Source organism: Chiloscyllium plagiosum, chromosome 11, assembly GCF_004010195.1.
Source record: "Chiloscyllium plagiosum isolate BGI_BamShark_2017 chromosome 11, ASM401019v2, whole genome shotgun sequence".
NCBI classification, from domain to species: domain Eukaryota; kingdom Metazoa; phylum Chordata; class Chondrichthyes; order Orectolobiformes; family Hemiscylliidae; genus Chiloscyllium; species Chiloscyllium plagiosum.
Genome location: NC_057720.1, coordinates 67,863,709 through 67,885,615, shown reverse-complemented (window position 1 = coordinate 67,885,615; position 21,907 = coordinate 67,863,709). Strand labels below are relative to the sequence as shown.

At 39.0% G+C, this 21,907-nt stretch overlaps 1 protein-coding gene and 1 long non-coding RNA gene across 7 annotated transcripts in view; one reads left to right on the top strand and one right to left on the bottom strand.

The window, feature by feature from the left end:
• LOC122554524 (dual specificity protein phosphatase CDC14A-like) overlaps positions 1 to 21,907 on the top strand; it is a 180,447-nt gene that overhangs the window by 135,638 nt on the left and 22,902 nt on the right. For all 5 annotated transcript variants that reach the window (XR_006313008.1, XM_043699680.1, XM_043699682.1 and 2 more), the window contains exons 12-14: positions 1,679 to 1,794; positions 14,982 to 15,029; positions 20,449 to 20,574. Coding sequence is in view for 4 of the 5 variants with exons in the window: in XM_043699680.1 (XP_043555615.1) it covers positions 1,679 to 1,794; positions 14,982 to 15,029; positions 20,449 to 20,574 (290 nt within the window). In the remaining variant the exon portion in view is untranslated. The remainder of the gene's footprint in view (positions 1 to 1,678; positions 1,795 to 14,981; positions 15,030 to 20,448; positions 20,575 to 21,907) is intronic.
• LOC122554526 overlaps positions 13,142 to 21,907 on the bottom strand; it is a 67,039-nt gene continuing 58,273 nt past the window's right edge. For both annotated transcript variants that reach the window (XR_006313010.1, XR_006313009.1), the window contains exon 4: positions 13,142 to 13,200. This is a non-coding gene — a long non-coding RNA (uncharacterized LOC122554526). The remainder of the gene's footprint in view (positions 13,201 to 21,907) is intronic.

Sequence of the window (21,907 nt, the reverse complement as noted above, 5' to 3'; positions counted from 1 at the left end):
TTCACTTATACTGACTCAGTAGACAAAACTTCCTCGACAACCTTCATTTTTGTTTTATTATTGTCACTGGAGTGTGCATGTGACCAATTTTAATCAGAATCCTAAACTATGCAGATAAGTTAATGACTTATGCTTTTGTGTATAGGTTCTGCATTCTAATTCAGTTTTTAAAACTCAGCAGCAAGTGAACCTTTTAAGTGCCACGTATACTCATGCCTCTAAATCTTTTTCAACTCCATCCCTATTTTATCACCATTTATTGAACAAGTGTTATCTTATTGTTGTATTAAATTACACTGCCCACTGTTCTGCCGACTAGCTATTTTATTTTACTAGTTAGGTAATGGACAATTGTTTTAGAGCTGAATTCAGGTTTTTGTATCGCAAAATGGTGAGTAATTTTTTAGACAACACCAAAATTGGTGGCATTGTTGACAGTGAAGAAGAATTTCTAAGATTCCAAAGGGATCTTGATTAAATGGGTCAATGAGGTGAAAAATGGCAGATGGAGTTCAATCTGGATAATTGCAAGGTACTGTACCACATTTTGGTACAACAGACAAGGATAGGGCTTCTACAATTAATGGTAGGGCCTTGGCAGTGTTTTAGTTCAGAGGGACCTAGGAATACAATACATAATACTTTTGAAGTTTGCGTCACTTACAGACAGGATGGTTAAAAAGGCATTTGGCATGCTTGCCTTCATTGCTCAGACCTTTGAGTATAGGAGTTGGGAAGTCATGTGAAGTTATACAGGACATTGGTGAGGCCTCTTCTGAAGTAGTGTGTCCAGTTCTGGTTGCCCAGTTACAGGAAGGATATTATCAAGCTGCAGAAGGTTCAGGATGTTGCTTGGTATGGAAGGTTTGAGGTATAAAGAAAGGCTGGATAGGCAAGAGCAGAGGAAGTTGAGAGGTGATCTGATAGAAATTTATAAAATAATGATACATTTCAACAGAGTTAATGGTCATTGTCTTTTCCCTAGGATGGGAGATTTCAAGACTAGGGTGCACATTTTTAAGGTGAGAGGAGAGAGATTTTAAAAAAAGACATGAGGCAAATTTTTTACACCCAGAGTAGTTGTGTGTGGAATGATCTTCCTGAGAATGTGGTGGATGTGGGTACAATTACAATGTTTAAAAGACATTTGGATAGATACATGAATAGGAAAGGTTTGGAGGGATATGGACCAGGAGCAGGCAGATGAGACTAATTTGGAATTATGTTCAGCATGGCCTGGTTAGACTGATGGGTCTGTTTCTATGCTGTATGCCTCTGTGACAACTGGATTGAGGGGCTGATTGGAATATTTATGTTTCAAGTTTAGCCCCTTCTATCAAGGTCTTTTGTTCTGCTATCTATACTCTATTCCCTCATTCCACATTTCAGTGCCTGGTGTTGCTCTTTATCATAACTGCAATCTTAAATCCGTGAACATTGCTGTAAATGATCGGCTAATGCAAGAAAAGGACTAAAATATATTTGTCTGCAATGATTCAGTTATCTGCTTTCTGAATAGTTTTATTTCTCCCTCTGTTTGCACCCAACCTCACCCCCAAATGTCTTCAACACTGTTCAGTCACTTCTTCGTAAGTTTTAATAAGTGGTGTGTTTTCTTTGCATTTAAAAATCTCTCTCAAAATGTATGGAACATTTAATTCCATTTTTTCCTTTAAAGAACAATTATACAGAAGATGGAAGTCCAGCAACAACAAATTATATGACTCAGGGAGATAAACTTCGTGCCTTAAAAAGTAGGAGGCAACCACGATCAGCAACAACAGGAACACTAAGGTAACATTACAATTTGTATATTACAAAATTATGTGGAATAAAAGAACTTGAATGGAAATTAAATATTTAATGTCCCTAATTTTTCCCAAATAGACTTTTACCTGAAGAATTCTGAATTTCTTATTGGCATTTGTAATTATTTTGTATCAAGCTTCAGAGCAGCTCTTTTTAGAGCTGTCAAAAATACAATTTTGGTATTAGTTATGAAATGCTCTTATCTTGCTATAAAAAAACAAATACTGGAATGCAAAACAGTTCCTTTAATCAAACTAATATAGTCTGTAGAATCTAATACAAACTAAATTTAAGTGCAACCGTTTCAATATTTTACAGAGTTGCATCAGTGGGCAACTGAGAAACCAGCCATTTGACCAAACTGGTTTATGCTCCATTCAAGGTTTCTGTCACCCTACTTCAGTTAGCCCTATCAGCAGATCCTGCAATAGACTTGTCTACCAGTTAAATGCTTCAATGCTTTTTACATCATCTAATCCCCTACAGTGGAACATTAGCATTGTTGAGTGAGGAAATTTCTCCTGGATTCTCAATTGGATCAATTAGAGACTATGTCTTACATTTATGTCCTCTGAGTTTAAGAGATCCCCTTAATTAGAACCTTTGCTGTACATTTTTTTGTCAAAACCTTTCATACTCTTACAGATCTCTATCCTAGTTTTGAAATTACCTTTCCAATTCTCTTGAGTCCAAATCATTAATGAACGATTCCTATGGAATACCACTTCCTACCTCTTGCCAATCTGAGTAATTACCGTTAGCCCTGATCTTGGTTTGTAGTCAGCTTGCTATCAATTGTGCTACTTTGACCGCTAACAACTCATGATGTACCCTAACTGTGAATTACTATGTAGTATAGGTTCATAGTTCCTTGAAAGTGGAGTTGCAGGTAAGAATGGTAGTGAAGAAGGTTTTTGGGATACTGCTTTATTGGACAGTGCATTGCATATAAGAGTTGGAAGGTCATGTTGCGGTTGTACAGGACATTGGTTAGACCAGTTTTAGAATACTGCATTCAATTCTGGTCTCCCTGCCATAGGAAAGTTGTTGTGAAACTTGAAATGGTTCAGAAAAGATTGACAAGGATGGTAGCAAGCTGTGGAGGGTTTGAGCTATGGGGAGAGGCTGAAGAGACTGAGATTGCTTTCCCTGGAGCTTCAGAGGCTAAGGGGTGACCTTATGGAGGTTTATAAAATCATGAGTGGCAAGGGAACTACAATTCAGTTAGCTGAACAATAGCAGTAGGAAAGGTAATATTATCTTCTCTCTAAAATGTAATTTTAAAAAAGAGGAAGCTGAAAAATATAAAAACAGCATGGATTTCAAAAGAAAAGGTCAGACTTGACTAACCTGATTAAATTCTTTGAGGGTGAATAGACAAGGTCTTTTCCCTAAGGTAGAGGAGATCAACATTAGAGGGCATTGATATAAGGTGAGAGGGGAAATAATTGAAAGAGACATAGGGACACTTTTTTTTCACGCAGAGGGTAGTGCGTGTATGGAGTGAACTGCAGGGAGGTGGTGGAGGCTGGTACAATTGCAACATTTAAAAAGCATCTGGATGGGTAGATGAGTAGGAAGGGTTTAGAGGGATCTGGCCCAAATGTTGGCAAATGGGACTAGGGTATCTGGCATGGACAAGTTGAACTATGCAATTGATTTCCATGCTGTACATCTCTGACTCTGTGCCTTGTTAAGAGCCTTTTGAAAATTCAAACTATCTAATCTGTGTTGGTTCTTCAAAGAATTTAGTAAGGTTAGTCAAGCCTGACCTTTCCTTTTGCAATCCATGCTATTTTGATATTTTTCAGCTTCCTCTTTTTTAAATTACATTTTAGGGTGAAGACAACATTACCTTTCCTACTGCTATTGTTCAGCTAACTGAACTGTAGTTCCTTAGACTTGTTCCATCTTCCTTTTTAAATATAAGAATACTAGAAATTGAATCTGCGTATTCATCCTGTGAACTATGCCTTTGTAACTTTTCTCTCCTATGTAATTCATATTCATTTAAATCACTGATATAAATGAGTATTGGTCACTGGGATGTTCTTGAAATACAGTTTGTCGGTATTTTTGTGTTTGTTCTCATTGTGCTGTATCCATTCTATGATCTTAAACTAAGAAGCCATTTCATCCATGGTGTCCATGCCAGCACTCTACAAAAACCATAGGAATATTCTCCATTTAGTGTGTCCAGGCTCTCAATAATTTGAATACTTTTATCACATCTCCTCCTAATCTTTCTTTAAGAAGAACAACCTAATCTTTTCTAACCTACCTATCTAGTTGAAGCTCTTCATACCTGGAGTCATTCTTGTGAATCGTTTTTGCATCGTTTGTAATGCTTTCACATCTTTCCTAAAGTATATTCTGTTTTAGGTCAAGCCGGTGTTCAATGCAGTTTAGGGGATTGAATTCATTTTAAAATAATACTGTCAGGCATTTCCTGAAACAGCTTTGAAAGTAATGTCTAGCAATGATGCATGTCAAGATGTTTATTCCTCCAAAATTAGGCTAATCTAATTTGAAATGAACTATTAAGACCATAAGACATAGGAGTAGAAGTAAGGCCATTCAGCCCATCGAGTCCACTCTGCCATTCAATCATGACTGGGCATTTCAACTCCACTTACCCGCACTCTCCCCATATCCCTTAATTCCTTGCGAGATCAAGAATTTATCAATCTCTGCCTTGAAGACAGTTAACATCCCAACCTCCACTGTGCTTCATGGTAATTAAATCCACTGGCCCATCACTCTCTGGCTGAAGAAATGTCTCCTCATTCCCATTCTAAATTGACCTGCTATAATTCTAAGGCTGTGCCCATGGGTCCTAGTCTCCCCGCCTAACGGAAACAAATTCCAGTGTCCACCCTTTCTAAGCCATGCATTATCTTGCAAATTTCTATTATATCTCCCATCAACCTTCTAAACTCTAATGAATACAATACCAGGATTCTCAGCCATTTATTGTATGTTAGGCCTACCATTCCAGGGATCATCCGTGTGAATCTCCGCTGGACACGCTCCATTCTCAGTATGTCCTTCCTGAGGTGTGGGGTCCAAAATTGGTCACAGTATTCTAAACTAGAGCTTTATTAAGTCTCAGTAGCACATCACTGCTTTTATATTTCAACCCTCTTGAGATAAATGACAATATTACATTTGCTTTCTTAACCATGGACTCAAGCTGCAAGTCAGCCTTTTAAGAATTCTGGACTAGCACTCCCAGATCCCTTTGAGAAAATTAATAAAGTCAAAGTACAAAGTAAAATAAAGAAAATAGGCCATGCCTGTATTCTTTTTTCCAAAGTGTAAGACCTCACATTTGCAATGTAAACATGTAAATTTTACGTTCGTTTTGTACGCAGAAATGAATAGCATAATTTTGGTTTCCTCTGCTCTGGCTTTAAATAATACTGCAATTTAAATCAAAGTTTTGTATCTCAACTCATAGTTGAGAGCATGGTCATGACTTTTTTTCTGGAAATTTGCTTGTATCAGAGAGGCCTGCAATAAGCACATAGAATTCTGGATCAGAATTTGGCATCTGCCATTTAGAAAGTTAATGGATGACCTGGTTGTGGTCACAACCCTATTTACCTGTCTGTCCCACATAGTCCTTGACTCCCTTGTCAATAGGAACATTGACATGGATAGTGTGTTTCTCTTCTTTTTTCCATTTGGATGTACAAACTCACTGAATTAATTGAACTTTGTGTTTGAGTTTTGTAAAGTCTTTGTTCCTTGGACACAATATTTAAGCTTTCCTAAGTTTTTTTTCATTTTGGATTAATTAACAGGTATTGTTTATCTGCAAATATTGGTACTAAAAGGTCTCATTCATTCTTTTCTTAAAAAGAAAACAGAAACAAAAACTTGGTTTAATAGAAGAAATTTTATTATAAAGCATTTTTAAAAATATAAAATAAAGGTAAAGTCAACATAATCATACCAGATGATAGAGCTGCTGCCTCATTAGAAAGAGACAACTGGTGGTAGTTTAATCTGAAGGTCACCACACCTCACACTAGAGAAGTGGAGAAGAAGAGTCCTTCATGATGTTCTAAGCCAGGATGGGAATTGAACCCACACTGTTAGCATTGCAAACCAGCTGGTTGACTGACCCCCTCCTTTAGAACGGTCCCAATTAAGTAATGGTCCCGAAGAAAATAAATTTATGTTTGACACTATTTCCTGTACGTTTGTACCTGTTAGACTGAACACTGATTTTGATAACAACGTTTTGCCTGATTGGTGTGAAAATAATGCTGTTGCAATTGCTGACTATATTGGTGTTTATGATAGATTTCAGATTTGACCTGAGAAAGGGGTTAGACCTAGAAGGAATTTAGAATTAAGTACAAGTTATAGGTCAGGCCTGGGTATCAAAAGTACATTTGAAGAACATTTGCCAGCACCATATTTATCAAAGTACTGCTTTCCGCCTGCTACACATTATAAGTACGAAATGGACATTCCAGCTGTACTTAAAAGCAGGGGTACACTTATTTTTTCAGACTTACGTGAAGGATTGTATAATAGAACAGAATAATTGGGAATATCAGTAAAAGTACAAAGCTCATTCACCCAACTGATAATTTAAAGCAATATTAGAACTGGGGAAATTATCAGTATGATGACCATGGCTTCACTTTTTTTTGTAAATATATTTATTATTAGCAAAAAAATCTTTTTTGACTTTACAAACATATAAAGTTATTGAAAAATACAACCAACAACAAATACCAGAATAATAAAGGGAAAAAAGAAAAACACGAATTATAATACAACTACTGTCCACTAACTACTAACCTACCCTACAATACAAAACAAACTCTAACACTGTGCAAAACAACACTAATAAATAAGTAAATGACTAATAGATCAAAAAAAAAGCAAAAGAAAACACCAAAAAACCCACAAAATACAAAATAGCTATGCTCGGCGCAAAGCTCCCAAACAAAAGAACGGGAGCGTTGTATATACACCCATATTAACTCAGGAGTCCTCCCTCCAGGGCCCAGGGCTCAACAAACCTAACCATCCTGGTTAAACAAATGCCCTAGTTAAGATAGCTGACAAATCTATATCCAAATAACTCAAGTAGGGCTGCCATGTCTTATAAAAGTGGTTTGTTGTGTGGTGCACCATGTTTGTAAAAAAAAATCCAAGGGAATGTGCTCCATAATTAATTTCCACCATCCCAGCAAGCCCAGGGCGTTCTCAGACACCCAGTTTATCAGAATATTCTTCCATGCACAATATGCAAGAATATTAAATCGTTTCTTCCCATGCCCATCTAAAGATGGTAAATTCGGTAGACCTAAGAGGAGAGATAGCGGGTCTACTTTAACTTCAGTGCTCAATACCCTCCCTATCTCTCCCGCCCACAGCGCAACAATAAACGCAGAGCCTGTGGCATGTCCAGAAGCAATATGTAAGAGTACCTACACTTATTTTATGTTTGGGGCACACTGAAGATGCCTCTTTTTGAAACATCGCCAGACGGTCCAGCGCCAGATGAACCCTGTGCAGAACCTTTAATTGAGTAGCACACGTCCTTTACAGATTGAGATCCTTCCCGTGTTCTCCCATATGTTCTCCCATGTTTCAGAAACTCTTGCTCCCAGACTCACATAACCAATTAATGTCCTGCCAGGCCCTGCCACCCAGCACGCAATTGAGGGCACTAACCAAGAGGGTGCTTGTGGAACGTAGCACAACCTCTCCGTATTGGGCTTATTGGGCTTAGTGAGAAGTGTAGTCTTCTTCTGTATGAAATCCCTAACCTGAAAAAATATGGAAAAGACCTCTGCTGGGGGCAACCCGTATTTGCGGCTCAGTTGCTCGAAAAACATCATAACCTCCCCCTCAAACAAGCCTCACAAACTGGAAACCCCTCTCACTGCCCATAGTTTGAACCCTGAGTCCATCATCCCTGGTCAGAACCCTGGCATACCAGCTATGGGGGTGAGTGGTGAAGTCTTGGATAAGCAACCCTCACTCTGATGCATCGCCCTCCATGCCTTGACCATACTTGACAATGGTGTTCCGGCAGTGGTCCATAACTGTCCTCATCTTATCCGTGAACAACAGGTTAATAAACGGGCACTTTGCCTGGGAAGCCTCGATATCCAGAGTTCGGATTGTTACCTACCCAATCGCAGACAAAGGACAGTAGGGAACTCAGTTGATACCTCCTGATGTCAGGGAAATCAATTCCTCCCCCTCCTTGAGGCAGTTGCAATTTAGTAAGTTTGATGAGGGGCCGCCCATGATGCCAGACAAAGGAACCAAACCAACATATGAGTCTCTGCAGCGTTGAACTGGGAAATATGAGAGGGAGCATACGCATGGGATAAAGCAAACGAGGAAGAACATTCATCGTTATGAAGATATTCGACCCAACCATTGGGATGGAAGAGCTTCCCATCTCTGGAGGTCCTGCCTAATATTGTCGAGCAAGTGAGCAAAGTTAGTCTGAAATAATCGATCAAACGTGAGGTTAATAAAAATGCCTAAGTATTGGTACCCCGCCTGTGACCACCTAAAAAGGAACCTAGGGCTACCTTCAACCATTGGCACATCCATGAGTTTCCCCAAGGGCATAGCTTCCGATTTTGCATAGTTGATCTTATATCCTAAAATAGCCCCAAATGAATTGATACATTGTATCAGATGAGATATGGAGGTCATCGGGTTTGATAAAAACAGGAGAACATCATCCGTATACAGTGTAATCTTGTGTACCCTCGATCCCACTTCCAGAACAGTTATGCGGACGTTCTGACGTATGGCCTCTTACAGCAGTTCTATGGCCAACGTAAACAACCATGGTGAAAGGGGGGCAGCCTTGACAACTACCCCTACCAATCCTAAAATTCCAGACTCCACCCTGTTGGTGATGACCGCAGCCAGAGGGTGGTATATAAACCTCCACCTACCTAGCAAAGACCCCACCCAACCCAAACCACCCTAAGACATAAAGAATTATGGCCATTCCACCCGGTCAAATGCTTTCTCTGCATCCAAGGAAATCACCAACCCCTGAATCAATTGTTGCTCACAAATTTGGACCATATTCAGCAACCTTCTCAGATTATTGGAGGACCTTCAGCCCCTTATTAAACCTGTTTGGTCCTCTTTAACAAATTGGGCAACACCTTTTCCAATCACAGTACCAAGTTCTTAGACAATCTTGAAATCTGAATTTAATAGAGAGATGGGCCTGTAGAGGCACAGTCCTCAGGAAACTTCCCCTTCAGAATTAAGGAAATATTAGCTTCTCTCAAAGATGGTGGTAAGCATTCATGCATATAGGAGTGATTATACATCTCCAACATCAGCCCTGACAGAATCCCTATAAACTCCTTATAAAACTCACCCGGGAGACCATCAGAGCCAGGCACTTTCCCACTCTGAAGTTGCCCAGCTGCCTCTGTATTTCCTGAACTGTCAAGGAGGCATTAAGGAGAGAGGCCTGTTCCAAGGTTACCCCTGGAAGGTCCAGGTTCTTAAAGGTCTCCATTTTAGCCCTCCTGTCCTCGCAACCTTCAGAACGATACAGTTCAGAGTAAAGCTCCGAAAAGTCTCATTAATCATTTTGGCATCATATGTAAGGACCCCGGCGCTGTCTCTGATTGCAATCATGGATTGGGGAGCATGCTTTTTCCTAGTCAGGTGCGCTAAATACTTCCCTAGCCTATCCCCATACTCGAACAGCCTTTGTCTAGCAAAAGCAAGTTCTTTCTTCGCGGTTTGTTAAGTATTATTGAATTCAAGGCAGCTGGGAGGGCATTGATCCGCTGTAGCTTAGTCACTGAAGGCCATGCAAAATGTGCCGCCTCGGCGGCTTTCAACCGCATCTCAAGTAGATGCTGCTGTTCCCCTTTCTGTCATTTCCGGCTAACCGAATAAGAAATAGCTAATCCCCTAGCAAAGACCTTAGCGGTCTCCCATAGCATAGACGCACTACTAGTGCCTGAGCTAATAGTCAAGAATTCCTGAAACACCTTCAAAAAATATTCCACAAATTTGGAATCCTTAAGGAGAAAAGGGTCCAAATGCCAGTGCCGCAAACCTAACCCCTCAATCTTGGCCTTAACCTCCCAAATATACCGCCGCGTGATCAGACATAGCTATATTCCAAATTTTACAACCCATAATCAAATCCAGAAGGGCCAAGGGAGCCAGAAAAAGATCAATCCTCGTGTGACATTTATGTGTTTTGGAAAAAAGGTAAAGTTCCTGGCAGTAGAGTAAAGACATCTCCAAATGTCCACCAGCCCCAACTCCTCACATAAGTCAGTCACCTACTTGGCCTGCGAAGAAAGAGTTGGGGGCCCACAAGGCATCCTATACACTGTTGGATCCAAAAGACAATTAAAATCTGCCCCAGAATAATGTGCCGTGTTCCAGGAGCACTCAGCTTATACAAGGCACTAATCAAAAATTTGAGGGGATGTGCTGGAGGATAGTAGAAATTTAAAATGCCATATTCCTCCCCATGTATCAGGACTTTAAATATCACAAACCGTCCCTGCTCATCTTTCACCTGGTCAAATAATGTGAATGGAAGATTTTTCTGGATAAGTACTGCCACTAGTTTCAGTAGTAAAGAATACAAAGAATACCCAGTCAAACCCCCCCTGTTGTAGCTTTAGGTGTTTCCCATCATCAAGATGGGTTTCCTGCAACAAAGCAATATCAACTCTTTCCCTCTTAAGGCTAGAAAGCACTTTTTTTTCCTTTTACCAGGTGAATTACTTCCCTTGATCTTCCAGGTGCACCATTTAACAAGACACTTATCCATATCCCCTTTCAGAGACCCTTGAACCCCTGGGAGGGAGAACCATGTTGACAAAGCGCCAAGCACAAGTAAATAAAGACTCATAGAGTGAAAAATTGTGTATACAAAAACGACCTATCATAACTACAAACAACTATTACTACCAAAAAAAACTATAAAGAAAACCAACTATAAAACCTTGAACAGAAGACTCTCCCCCCCTGCCCATAGGGGGCACTCACCCTACCCATCCCCTCCTTCACAGCTCCTTCAAGCCCGGACTGTGCTCCAGCCTCAGGTGAGAAAAAAAACAAGGAGAGCATGCTTAACTCAAGAGAAAAAAGACAAAGTCAGGATGAGCACTCCACCCATCCCCGGCTTCATGTCACCCCTACTTGTGACTAAAAGAGAAAGAGAACAAACAAAAAGAAGTGGGGTTGGGGGAGACAACAAAGAACATCCACAAGATTTCCCATTATAAAATTCAGTTCTTAAAAAAAGGAACAACATATTCCAAGTGTTTTTTTAAAAACAAAATTATTAGGGAGAACGGGAAAAAAAGGAAGGGAAAGCATGGGGAAAGAAGGAAAAGGGGATAAACATTAGCCATATTCTTCAGACCAGTCCATCTATTTTAAAGTGTCCACAAAGATTTTAGCTTTATCCACTGAGTCAAATGTATAAACTGAGTCCTCGTGGCTAAAACAGAGCACTGTGCGGTACCTCTGGAGTATTGGATGCCCAGGTTCCTCAGCCTCTTTTTAACTTCATCCAAGGACTTCCTCTTTTGAATTAAAACTGCTGAGAAATCCTGGAAAACATGATTTTTGACTCCTTGTACAGCAGTGCCTGTGGATCTTTTCCCATAATCTGGAGGCTCTATTACGCTTTGCTTGTCCTTAAATGAATGGAAGTGCACTAGGACCGGGCATGGACACTGTACCGGCCCTGACCTGTGCACTGTAACTCGATAAGCCCTTTAAATCTGCAAGGTAGTCTGCTGGATTCGATCTGAAGGCCCAGGAACTCAGCCAGCCAGCTTTCAAAGAAGCTGGCTGGCTGCTCACCCTCCGGGAATCCGTCGGTTCGAAGATTCTTCCTCCGACCTCGGTTTCAAGGTCGTCGACATGGTCTTGCATGGCCCACACCTCTCGCTCCAGCACCAGGATCCGACTGGATGAGGACTCCTTCGCTGCTTGCAAGGCCTTGGTTCGACCCTCTACCTCCTCCAGCCTCTCCCCGAGGCCCTGGATCTCCCGCTCGTGCTTCTGCAGCATGGATGTGATGGGTTGGACCCAAGCATGAATCTCCCCACGGATCTCCTCAATCACAGCCCCACCCTTCGAGGTAAGTCTCATCGTCGCAGCCAATTCCTGTGAGTCTGTCGGGTTCCCAGGAGTTCGGGAGAGGCTGCTGCGGTCTCTTGTGTGCCTAGTGCTGCAGGGGAGTGTCCTCCCTGCTGCTGATTGCTCAGTCCCTTTCCCTTTAGCATCCTTCCCATTCCCAAATATTAACAAATATGTGTTCTGCAAGGTTTTAAACTAATAATTCCTCCATATAAGCTGTCCAGAGATAACAAAAAAACACAAGTATGCCTAGCCTGTTAGGCAGAGCTGTCCACGGCAGTTCTACAGAATCACCGCCATCTTGCCGAGTCCCTGGCTTCCCTTCTTTTAATCTCCATCTTATTTGGTTGCAACAATTTTTTGTTAAATTGAAACACGTGATTTCTACATTTCAACTAGATTTAGATAACTAGATAAAAAACAAAGGAGAGTCAATTCCAACATTTTCTTTAGTGGAGTTTTAATTATCATTTACTCCGAGAAATATAAAATGCAACAACAAATGTGTGCACACATGCAGGTAATGAACTTATGAAGAAGTGGGTATGTGGGGTGTCTATTTCGGATGGGAAGGTGAAGGAAAGTACAGTTACAGATCTTTGAAATCCCTTAGGCTGTGAGAATGCAAAGACCAGAGTCCATCAGTTTTTAGCTGCTCTCTTTTTCCTTTTGCACTTGCAAAGTTTGCAAATACTAAGTTCTTGATGAACATTGATTGTTATTGAAGTGCTTTTTCGCTGAATCTTTCATTGAGGTAGAACAGTTTCCAGTGTCTTTGTTGCTATCAGTATGTGTTTCTTCCCCCATTTTGCTCTAAGGCTGTTGTTGATTTATGGATCTGCAGCCTTTGTCATTGTTTCATTTTAAGCTGGGTAGTTGTATGCAATCTTTTACCTCTCAATATGTGCACTTACCATATACCCTTACTGACTTTCAAGATCTCTTGAATGAAAAGGTAATTCTGAGGCAGCTAATTTCCTACATTCCAATGTAGCTTGTCAAATGATCACAAGTCTTTTAAGTTAGCAACATACTTCCTTTTTAAAGACAATTTTTAGACCACGAAGATCTCAAATGATGGAAGTTGAATACTGGTTGTTCATTTCCACTATGATCACATTTTTGTATTTGTCTCTCAGATGTTTTCTGCACAAAATATGGGAACAAGATTTTCTCTGCAAACATCATTTGTAGCATTTGGGTTCTTTTAAATTATTGTTCAAAGGAGACATCTATTGCTCCATTCCCTACCTAGAAAAAAAATAATAGTTTTGAATATTTTAGATGGTTTTGCAATTTGTACACATGAAATTAAACTTCATTTAGATTTGCACTTATGATTCCCCTCTACAATAATGGAAAGCACCTCCATTGACACTGATGAAATAAACTGCTATTCGAATATCCTGAATATCATTTTATCTTTATTATTATTGCAGTAACCCATACTCAACATACTTCTATCTTTATTTACTTGTCAATAATAATTTTATCTGCAGATGACTAAGAATCAACAATGTTATCTATTTTAAATGTCTAAATAGTACCAGAAGAAATCCATTATCTTTCAAATGTATGTGTAACATCTATGAATAGCTTCCTTTATTCACTTAACTAAAAGCATGTCCTATATTTTGACAGTATAATATTAGAACAAAATTTCCATAGCTTAGATACATAAAATAATCAGCACAATGATACTTATTTATGATCCAAAATAAATAAACACCAGTGTAAAATCACCAAGACATAAGTATGATACAGTGCTCAATCTCTTTCAGGCTAAGTGATACTGGACCATACAGAATAAAATATTTTGGGTTCAGACTGTGGTGAGTTAGTTGATTTCAACCAGTAACATTTTGGGATTCTTCCCTTTATCCAAGGGAAGTACCTAGTTCTGTTTTTCTACTGCCCATTCCTGGAAAGAGCAAAGCATAACAATCATGTGCAATGTGGCCAGATAAGTTGCAGGTGCCCTGTATCTAAAATTACACATGCAGGATTGCCATTTGAGTCAAGGCCATCACTATCAGTACATCAAACCATGCTAGACATGACAGCAATTTGGACATAATAAAGGAGGATTGTTATTGTACATGTATGAAGACTCCAATCGATGTGATGCAGATGAGAATAATGGTGATGGTTGGAACTTGCTATTTATCAGATCCATCGTGCTGTTTACTCAATATTAAAAATGAATACTAATTGAGCCTAATTGACTAAATATGATTTAAGATAACATGAATAACCTAACCACTAATTGAGCCTAATTGACTAAATATGATTTAAGATAACATGAATAACCTGACCACTTTAGGATGTTTTCCAAGTGCTTTGATACCTTTTAATGCTTAATTAAAAACTTTAGTACCTCCTGGCTAAAATGTGTTTGCGATTTTTTTTCATGCTATTTACCTATACTATTTAGCAGTCTATTTCTTAAAGCAAATATACAGTTACTTATATATCATCTATTTCAAGGAAGTATTATGTGCACACATATAGATTAATTTAGGGTGTCTGGTCAGCATGGATGAGTTGGACCGAAGGGTTTGTTTTTATTAGCTTTGTTAAAGTGCAGCTGCTGTATAAAGAAATGAATACCTTGTTATATTAAAAAAGTTTTAGTTGGTTTTTCCTGACCTTTGACGTTGTTCCCTGAAATAGCTTTGTACTTTTTTGTGGAAATAATTGTTAAGATTTGCATAAAGAAGCACAAACAAAGTTGAAAAGATGATATAATTAGCTATCCTAATATGTTGGTTAATGTTTCTTCAAAGGTCACTACTGTGTGCATTATTTGATCGAAGAAATCAATTAGTCTATTTTTAAAACAGTTAAACTCATATAGCTGTGAATTGCCAGAGATGAATGACGAGTAGCTGTCATTTTCTTGATTGCAATAACAATGCTAATTAAATATGAATCTGATTTTTAAATTGTTTATTATTCTAAATTGTAATAAAACATTAAGATTATTTTTAATGATATGCATTATATTTATTAATATAATTGTTACTTTAAAGGTTAGATGATATGAAAATTCATTCAAGGTCTCCATCACAGCCTTTCAGGTAAGCAAACATATTTTGTTTTTGAAAATTTACCAGATTTAGCTGTTTTTAAATGACAGTATAGGTAAATGTGGAATTGGCTGGTTTTGGGTATCACTGAAAAATTAAAGATAGGTTTGAAAATACACAACTAGTTGAACATTCTATTTGTTAAAAGAAAAACTAGCATCCCTATAGCTAGACATGGGCAACAAAAGAAATTCAATTTCTTTTTTCCAAATATTTGCAAATTACATTTCAGGAAACATGCATAAGTTGTTGGTTCAGTATTGTCCACTTATACTCTTGTTTTCTCTATCTTTCTTTCTCCCAGTCACACACAAACTCACATGCACGGATTGAAAGGACATGATATGGGATCTTGTTACTGACATGGAATTGAATTTATAAAGTGTCTTCAACTGTACAAAATCTTCCAGGATGCTGGAAAGGAGCACAATGAGCTAAAACTGTCAGTGAGTCAAAGAAGGAAATACAGGGCGAAGTGACTATTAGCTTGGCCAAGGAGATACAGAAAAGCAGAGATTTAGGGAGCTATTCCGATTATTTGGACTGTAGGATCTGAAAGCATGGCAACTGTAGTATGGGGGGAAGAGCCTGGGAGTGCACAAGATGGCAGGGTTGGAGGAACACAGAGTAGTTGGAGAGCTGGAGGCATTGTAACAATGGAGAAGAGTGAAATCATGAAGAGATCAAGGCATCAAGAGACTGGCAACCGTTGCATGTGATGCATGAGTAGAACTGGTTTGCGTTAGAGTAAGGGCAGTAGATGAGATCGAGTTTGGGTGGGTTTAAGTTTACAGAAAGTGAAGACTGGTCAGGACAATGTATCTCTGTTCTACAAGATGTAAACTGTGTGTTATCCAGGCAGTTTTATTGAGAGACTACCTTGAATATTTTTAATTTTGTTTCATACCTGTTGGAACTGCTGGCACCTAGATTTTGCTTGCTAGATACCTGCAAATACTGACATTTGCTTTAGCTTAATTATGTACTGGATTTGTAACAGAATCCATAATACAAGCTTCTAGTTTTTTAATAAACAGGTTAGATTTATTTACTTTGTAGCAAAATCTATGTTTTGGCTTGGATTGTATCTAAATGATTATCAATACTTTGTCAGCGCCTCTGGAAACAATGATTGAGCTCCCATCAAGCACTGTGTGTTAGGTGAAATTTTCCCTTTCCAATGGGATACACTCTCATTCTAATATAGCCATATGAAAAAAAACTGTTTTATATAATACTTTTCACAATCACCTGGATATCTCTTTGAAATGCAGACACTACTATAATGTAGGATTGGCGCAAGGAAACTCTGTTGAACACAATGAGTGCAATCTCCTAACCCCTGAATGATTTGAACATTGGTGAAAATGTTGGGGAAATCAAGTGAGATTGACAGTAATGCGATTCTCACTGTCAAAAGAAGCACAGTCTTCTATGTGTGTTGAATGGCAAGTCAAGAATTTCTTTAGTGAGCGATGAGAGGCTTATTTGCATGCTTAACATTTCATTATTAGTTAATCTTACTTTGTTGATTAACACTTTCCTATTCTCCCACTTGGTGGAAAGTGAAGTGTGGGTATGTACAGTTAAATAAACTGATTAATTGACAATGTGGAGAAGGTCATATCCTAATGGTCGTGATATGACATGCAACCAACATAATTTGGGGGATTACTTAAATTGAGAGGCTGACTATATGACTCACTGAGTGCAACTGCTATTTCCTTCCATCACAATCCAAAAAGCAGTCTGCAATGGCAATGAAAATGGCTGTACCATACATGAGGTTGATGGGATAAGTGTTTCGTTGTGGGGTGGGTTTCACTTTTTATGCAGTACATTATCTTTCAAAGGGCAATAGCATTAAGTAGTCACCCACACAGTGTGAAGACAAACATTTGTTATCACAAAATGCTTTATGTGAAGCATTTTTCTTCCTCGATCAGTTGTGAAAATGTGGCAGTGATGTGTTTACCAGAATGTTCACATGAAGTGCATCTAATCTAGCTAGTCAGCTGAGCTGAACAGTGGCAAATGGAATTAATCCTGAAAAATGTGAGGCGATGCATTTTTGGGAGGACTAGCATAGGAAATAAGAGAAGTTAGCTTTTGGCTCTCCAAGCCTGCTGGGCTATTTGGTATGATCATGGATGCTTATCCTATTCAGTACCCTGTTTCTGTTTTGACCCCTACCCTTTTTATCCCTTTAACCCTAAGACCTTCACTGTTTTGGCTTCAACTGCTTTTTATAGTGAAGAATTCCACAGGTTCACCACTCTCTAGGTGAAAAATTTCCCCTCCTCTTAGTCATAAATGGCCTATCCTATACCCTTAGACTGTAACCCCTGTTACTGGACTCTTGGTCATCAGGAACTTACTTCCTATTAGAATTTTGTAGGTTTCTGAGATCACCCCTCATTTTTCTAAACTTCAGTCTCTGTTACACTTGCCATCCCAGGAATCATTCTGCTAAACCTTTTGTTGCACTCCAAAACATCCTTTCCCGCATAAGGAGATCATTGCTGCACACAATACTCTCAGCTGTGGTCCGACCTATACAACTGCAGCAAGAAATCTGTTCCCACGCTCAAATCCTCTTGCTATTAAGGCTAACATACCATTTGACCTCTCATCACGTGCTACGCCCAAAAAGTGAGAGATTCCTGCTAATAGCTGCTTCTGGTCCTTAAAATCAGTCATCACTCAATTAAGAAACTTTTTATTTTCAGTCCATCTTTGTCCTGATCCATAATTGCCTTGAATCTCATTTTCCCCAAAATGCTGCCCCACTGCTACACCTCCCGTTTGACTAGCTTCATTCCCTAAAATTATATCCAACAGCACCTCCTCTCTTGTAGGACTCTGAATGTGCTGGCTTAAAAAGCTCTCAAGGGCATATTTTAAGAACTCCTCCCTTTCTAAAGACATTTTGTCTTGCCTATTGTCAGTGCCAGTTAATACTGGGAGCTTTGAAATCCTATCCTATTATTGCCCTATTAATTTGACACATCTGAATTTTGTCTGCATGTGTCTTTCTCTTGCTCCCTGTTTGGGGAGTCCATTTACACACACAACAAATAGATTGCTTCTTTTTTATCCCACCTCTTTTATAATACCTCCCACCTACCATGCCTAAAGATTCTATACTGCAGAATATTGAGCTGCCAGTCCTGTCCTTCCCTCAACCAGATCTCTGATAGCAATTATATCACATGCCTATGCACTCATTAACACCCCTTAATTCATCTGCCTACTTGCAAGGCTCCTTGCATTAAAAAATGCCATCCAGCCCTGCCATACACGGTTGTTCTCTAACCTAGCTGTATTTGCTCTGCTTCCTCGAATGATTTGGTTCCTTTTTCTGCACTTGTCTATGCATCATATCCTACTGCATCTCCATTCCATTAGTTAGTTTAAACCTCCACCAACTGCAACATCAAATTTCTTGCCAATGGGGGTTAGTCCTGTTCCAGTTCAGGTGCAATCCGTTGGACTTGTACTGGTCCCATCTTCCCAGAAGCTGACCCAGTGATCCAGGAGTCTGAAGCCCTCCCTCCTATCTAACTCTTTTAGCCATGCATTCATCCAGTCTATTCACCTATTCCTGTAATCACTATCACATAGCACCTTTTGCTTTTTAATCTACCTCATTTCCTCAATTCTTGATATAGAACCTCATCCCTCATTCTACCTCTGTTATTGGCCCCAGTGTGAACCATGATCTCAGGCTGTTTGCCCTGCAGCCAGTGATATCCTTGACCTTAGAGCCAGGGAGGAAGTACGACATCCTAGAGTCATGACTGTGGCCACAGAAACACTTGTCTGTACCTCTCACTATAGAATCCCCTGCTGCTATTGTTTTCCTTCTCTTTCTGCTCCCCATTTGTGCAACTAGGCTCTAGTTGCACTCCCAGACAAGTTGTCATTCTCCATTTTCCAACACACAATCTGTACTTGAGTGAGATGTACTCTGGGGCTTTCCTGCCTATCTGCCTGCCACCCTCCTGACTTATCACCCATGCCTTCTCTGCATGGCCTTGAGCTACATCTAAAAATGTGCTATCAATGTAACTTTCGGCCTCACGGATGCACTGTTGTGCCTCCCACCAACACTCAAGCTCCAAAATCCAGCACTCAAGCTGATCAAATCATTGACATTTCTGCAGATGTGGTCATCCTGGCTGCCAAAAATGTTCAGAGGTGATTTGTAAACCCATTGATGATTTCTTTTTTTAAGGTCTATTTTATTGGGATGAGTGCAGCTTGCAAGGTTGTATTAGTTGTCTGTATGTAACTATCCTGAGAAGGTGGTGATTGGCTGCGTTGGACCATTGCTGAGAGATTTGTGTGACTTATAAATGTGCATGTTGCAGGGTCTTGTTTTGACTAATTTACATATATACATATATAGCAAACTTTGTTTTAACTGGCACCTTATGAACTGGCCCTCTTGAAAGACCAGCAAAAAATTATACACCTCAAATACCGTGAGGTTTATTTTATTCTGTCCAGTTATTGTAGTTTTGATTTATTTACCTCATGTAAATATACTTGTTGTTCAATTGAATGACCAGATGAAATAACAGTTGATTCAATTTTGAGTCCATTTCTCCTCAAAAACCTACCACGATGTCCCGAGTAGGCAGTGAGAGTGCAAGTGAGAAGACTCTCTGCCTGTAAGTTTTATTTAAGGAAGTTGCATTATTATTTCAGTGATTTATGCTGTAAATAAAGCATAACAGTGATGTGTGTACCTCTGCATTATGTTTCCATTACTTAGTGTATGTTTTTACATTAACCATGTGGACCTCTTGATTATCTGGAATATTTGATCAGCTGGCACACTCCTGGTCCCATAGGTGGCAGTTAATAAAATGTTTATTGTATATTGATATAATACCCCAGACATTATAAAGAAAGGACTTCCATTTATTTAAAAGCCATTCACACCTCAGGATGTCCCAAAGTGCTGTACTCACTGATCTAATGTTGGAAAGTTGACAGCCAATTTAGACACTGCAGAATACTACAAAGAGCAAGGTGGTAATAACCAGATAATCATTGGATATTTTCTGATTTTTATAGTTTGCAGATTTAAAAATAAACCATATCATAAGCTATTGGCTCAACTCTGCCTCAAGCACAATTTAGAAGTTTGAAATTCCATGAGTCGTTCAAAAGACTGACTTTTATGACTGTATTGTTAGAAAATTTGAAAATAATGAACTAATATAACAATCTCACTCAAAAAAACATTGTTTTTGTTTGTGTAATAGTTACTTAACATAAAGATCATCCTGAAGTTTAGTTTTAGAAAATAAATGTATTGAATCACACAGTAAATGTTTTCCACTCTGTACTCAAATATAGTGTTTTGAGGTTATTTAATTTTGTGGCTATGTTTTAACAGAATCAATTCTTCAAGTACTAGCCAAGGATCAATGTCACCTCTCAAATCCTCAAAGATCTCAATGAATTATCCAAGTGCAAGAAGAATTAGCAGAAGTCCTATACCCATGAACAGTAATATGAAAAGGTGACATTTTGTTCGTAGATTATTATTACATTTTTAAAAAATATTGCTTAAATATTAGAGAAACTAAAACCATAATTTCTTCCCATAAGTTAAATCTAATTACATTTTCTTTCTGTCCAAGACTTTTGACCTGAAAAATTAATATTTGATTTCTAACATTCAGCTCTGCTCGAGTACACTTTCAAAATATTTTAATACTGTGGAATATTGTTGATGCATTAAATGCAAATGAGACAAGTTAATCAGATTCAATGCCCTGTATTTTGTTGTCTACCTAATCATGGTTGTAGTGGTGGGATGCCTACTCGGGGTTTGAGTGGAAAGTGAGAACAATGAGTTCACAAGCCAGAATTACTGCTCCCTAAACTGTCCAGTCACTCTATACTCTAGTTAGAGTCATCCAAGTGGCAAACTGACATCAATGCTCATTAAGTAGTGAGACTACATCAACGTCATACCTGAGGACTAGATGTTCTGTGTGACTAGATTTCAGCTGAGAATTAAAATGGATGAAAATTCCAGCTACTTTGGCCAGCATATTTTACAGTGCAGTTTAAATTAACCCTACCTGTTAGTTTGTTATTGTCTAAACCTAATTTTGAAGTCTGCTTTATATTGGCAGCTTATCTTTGCTTCTCAACATCTGAGCACTTATAAAATGATATATGGTTACTATCATTGTGCTGCAAGATTTGTATATATTCCAATACAAATCTCTGCAGAAATAAGGTTAAATTTGTAAAACTTCTTTCATGGGAAACATTTTCTTCTTTTTGCAAGAGAATTGGCCAGATAAAATAGGGAAGATCACTTATTGGCACTATCCCTGCAGAAACCTTCAGTAATCTGATTGTCCTTTCTCAGTGATCCCCTGCCCTCTTGCCACTTACTGAAAAATACTTTCCAGAATTAGTCATATTGTTAGTCATTTACCCCTATCATTCTCAGTAGCAGATTCATTGTGAACATATATGAACCTGCATCTTCAAAAAATGTTTATGAAGCTTAGATGTCTTCTGCCTTTAAAGAGCTTTCATGTTTACAAAGGTACCTAATGTCTACTTAGAGTCATAGAGATGTACAGCATGGAAACACACCCTTCGGTCCAACCTGTCCATGCCGAACAGATATCCCAACCCAATCTAGTCCCACCTGCCAGCACCCAGCCCATATCCCTCCAAACCCTTCCTATTCATATACCCATCCAAAAGCCTCTTAAATGTTGCAATTGTACCAGCCTCCACTACATCCTCTGGCAGCTCATTCCATACACGTACCACCCTCTGCGTGAAAAAGTTGCCCCTTAGGTCTCTTTTATATCTTTCCCCTCTCA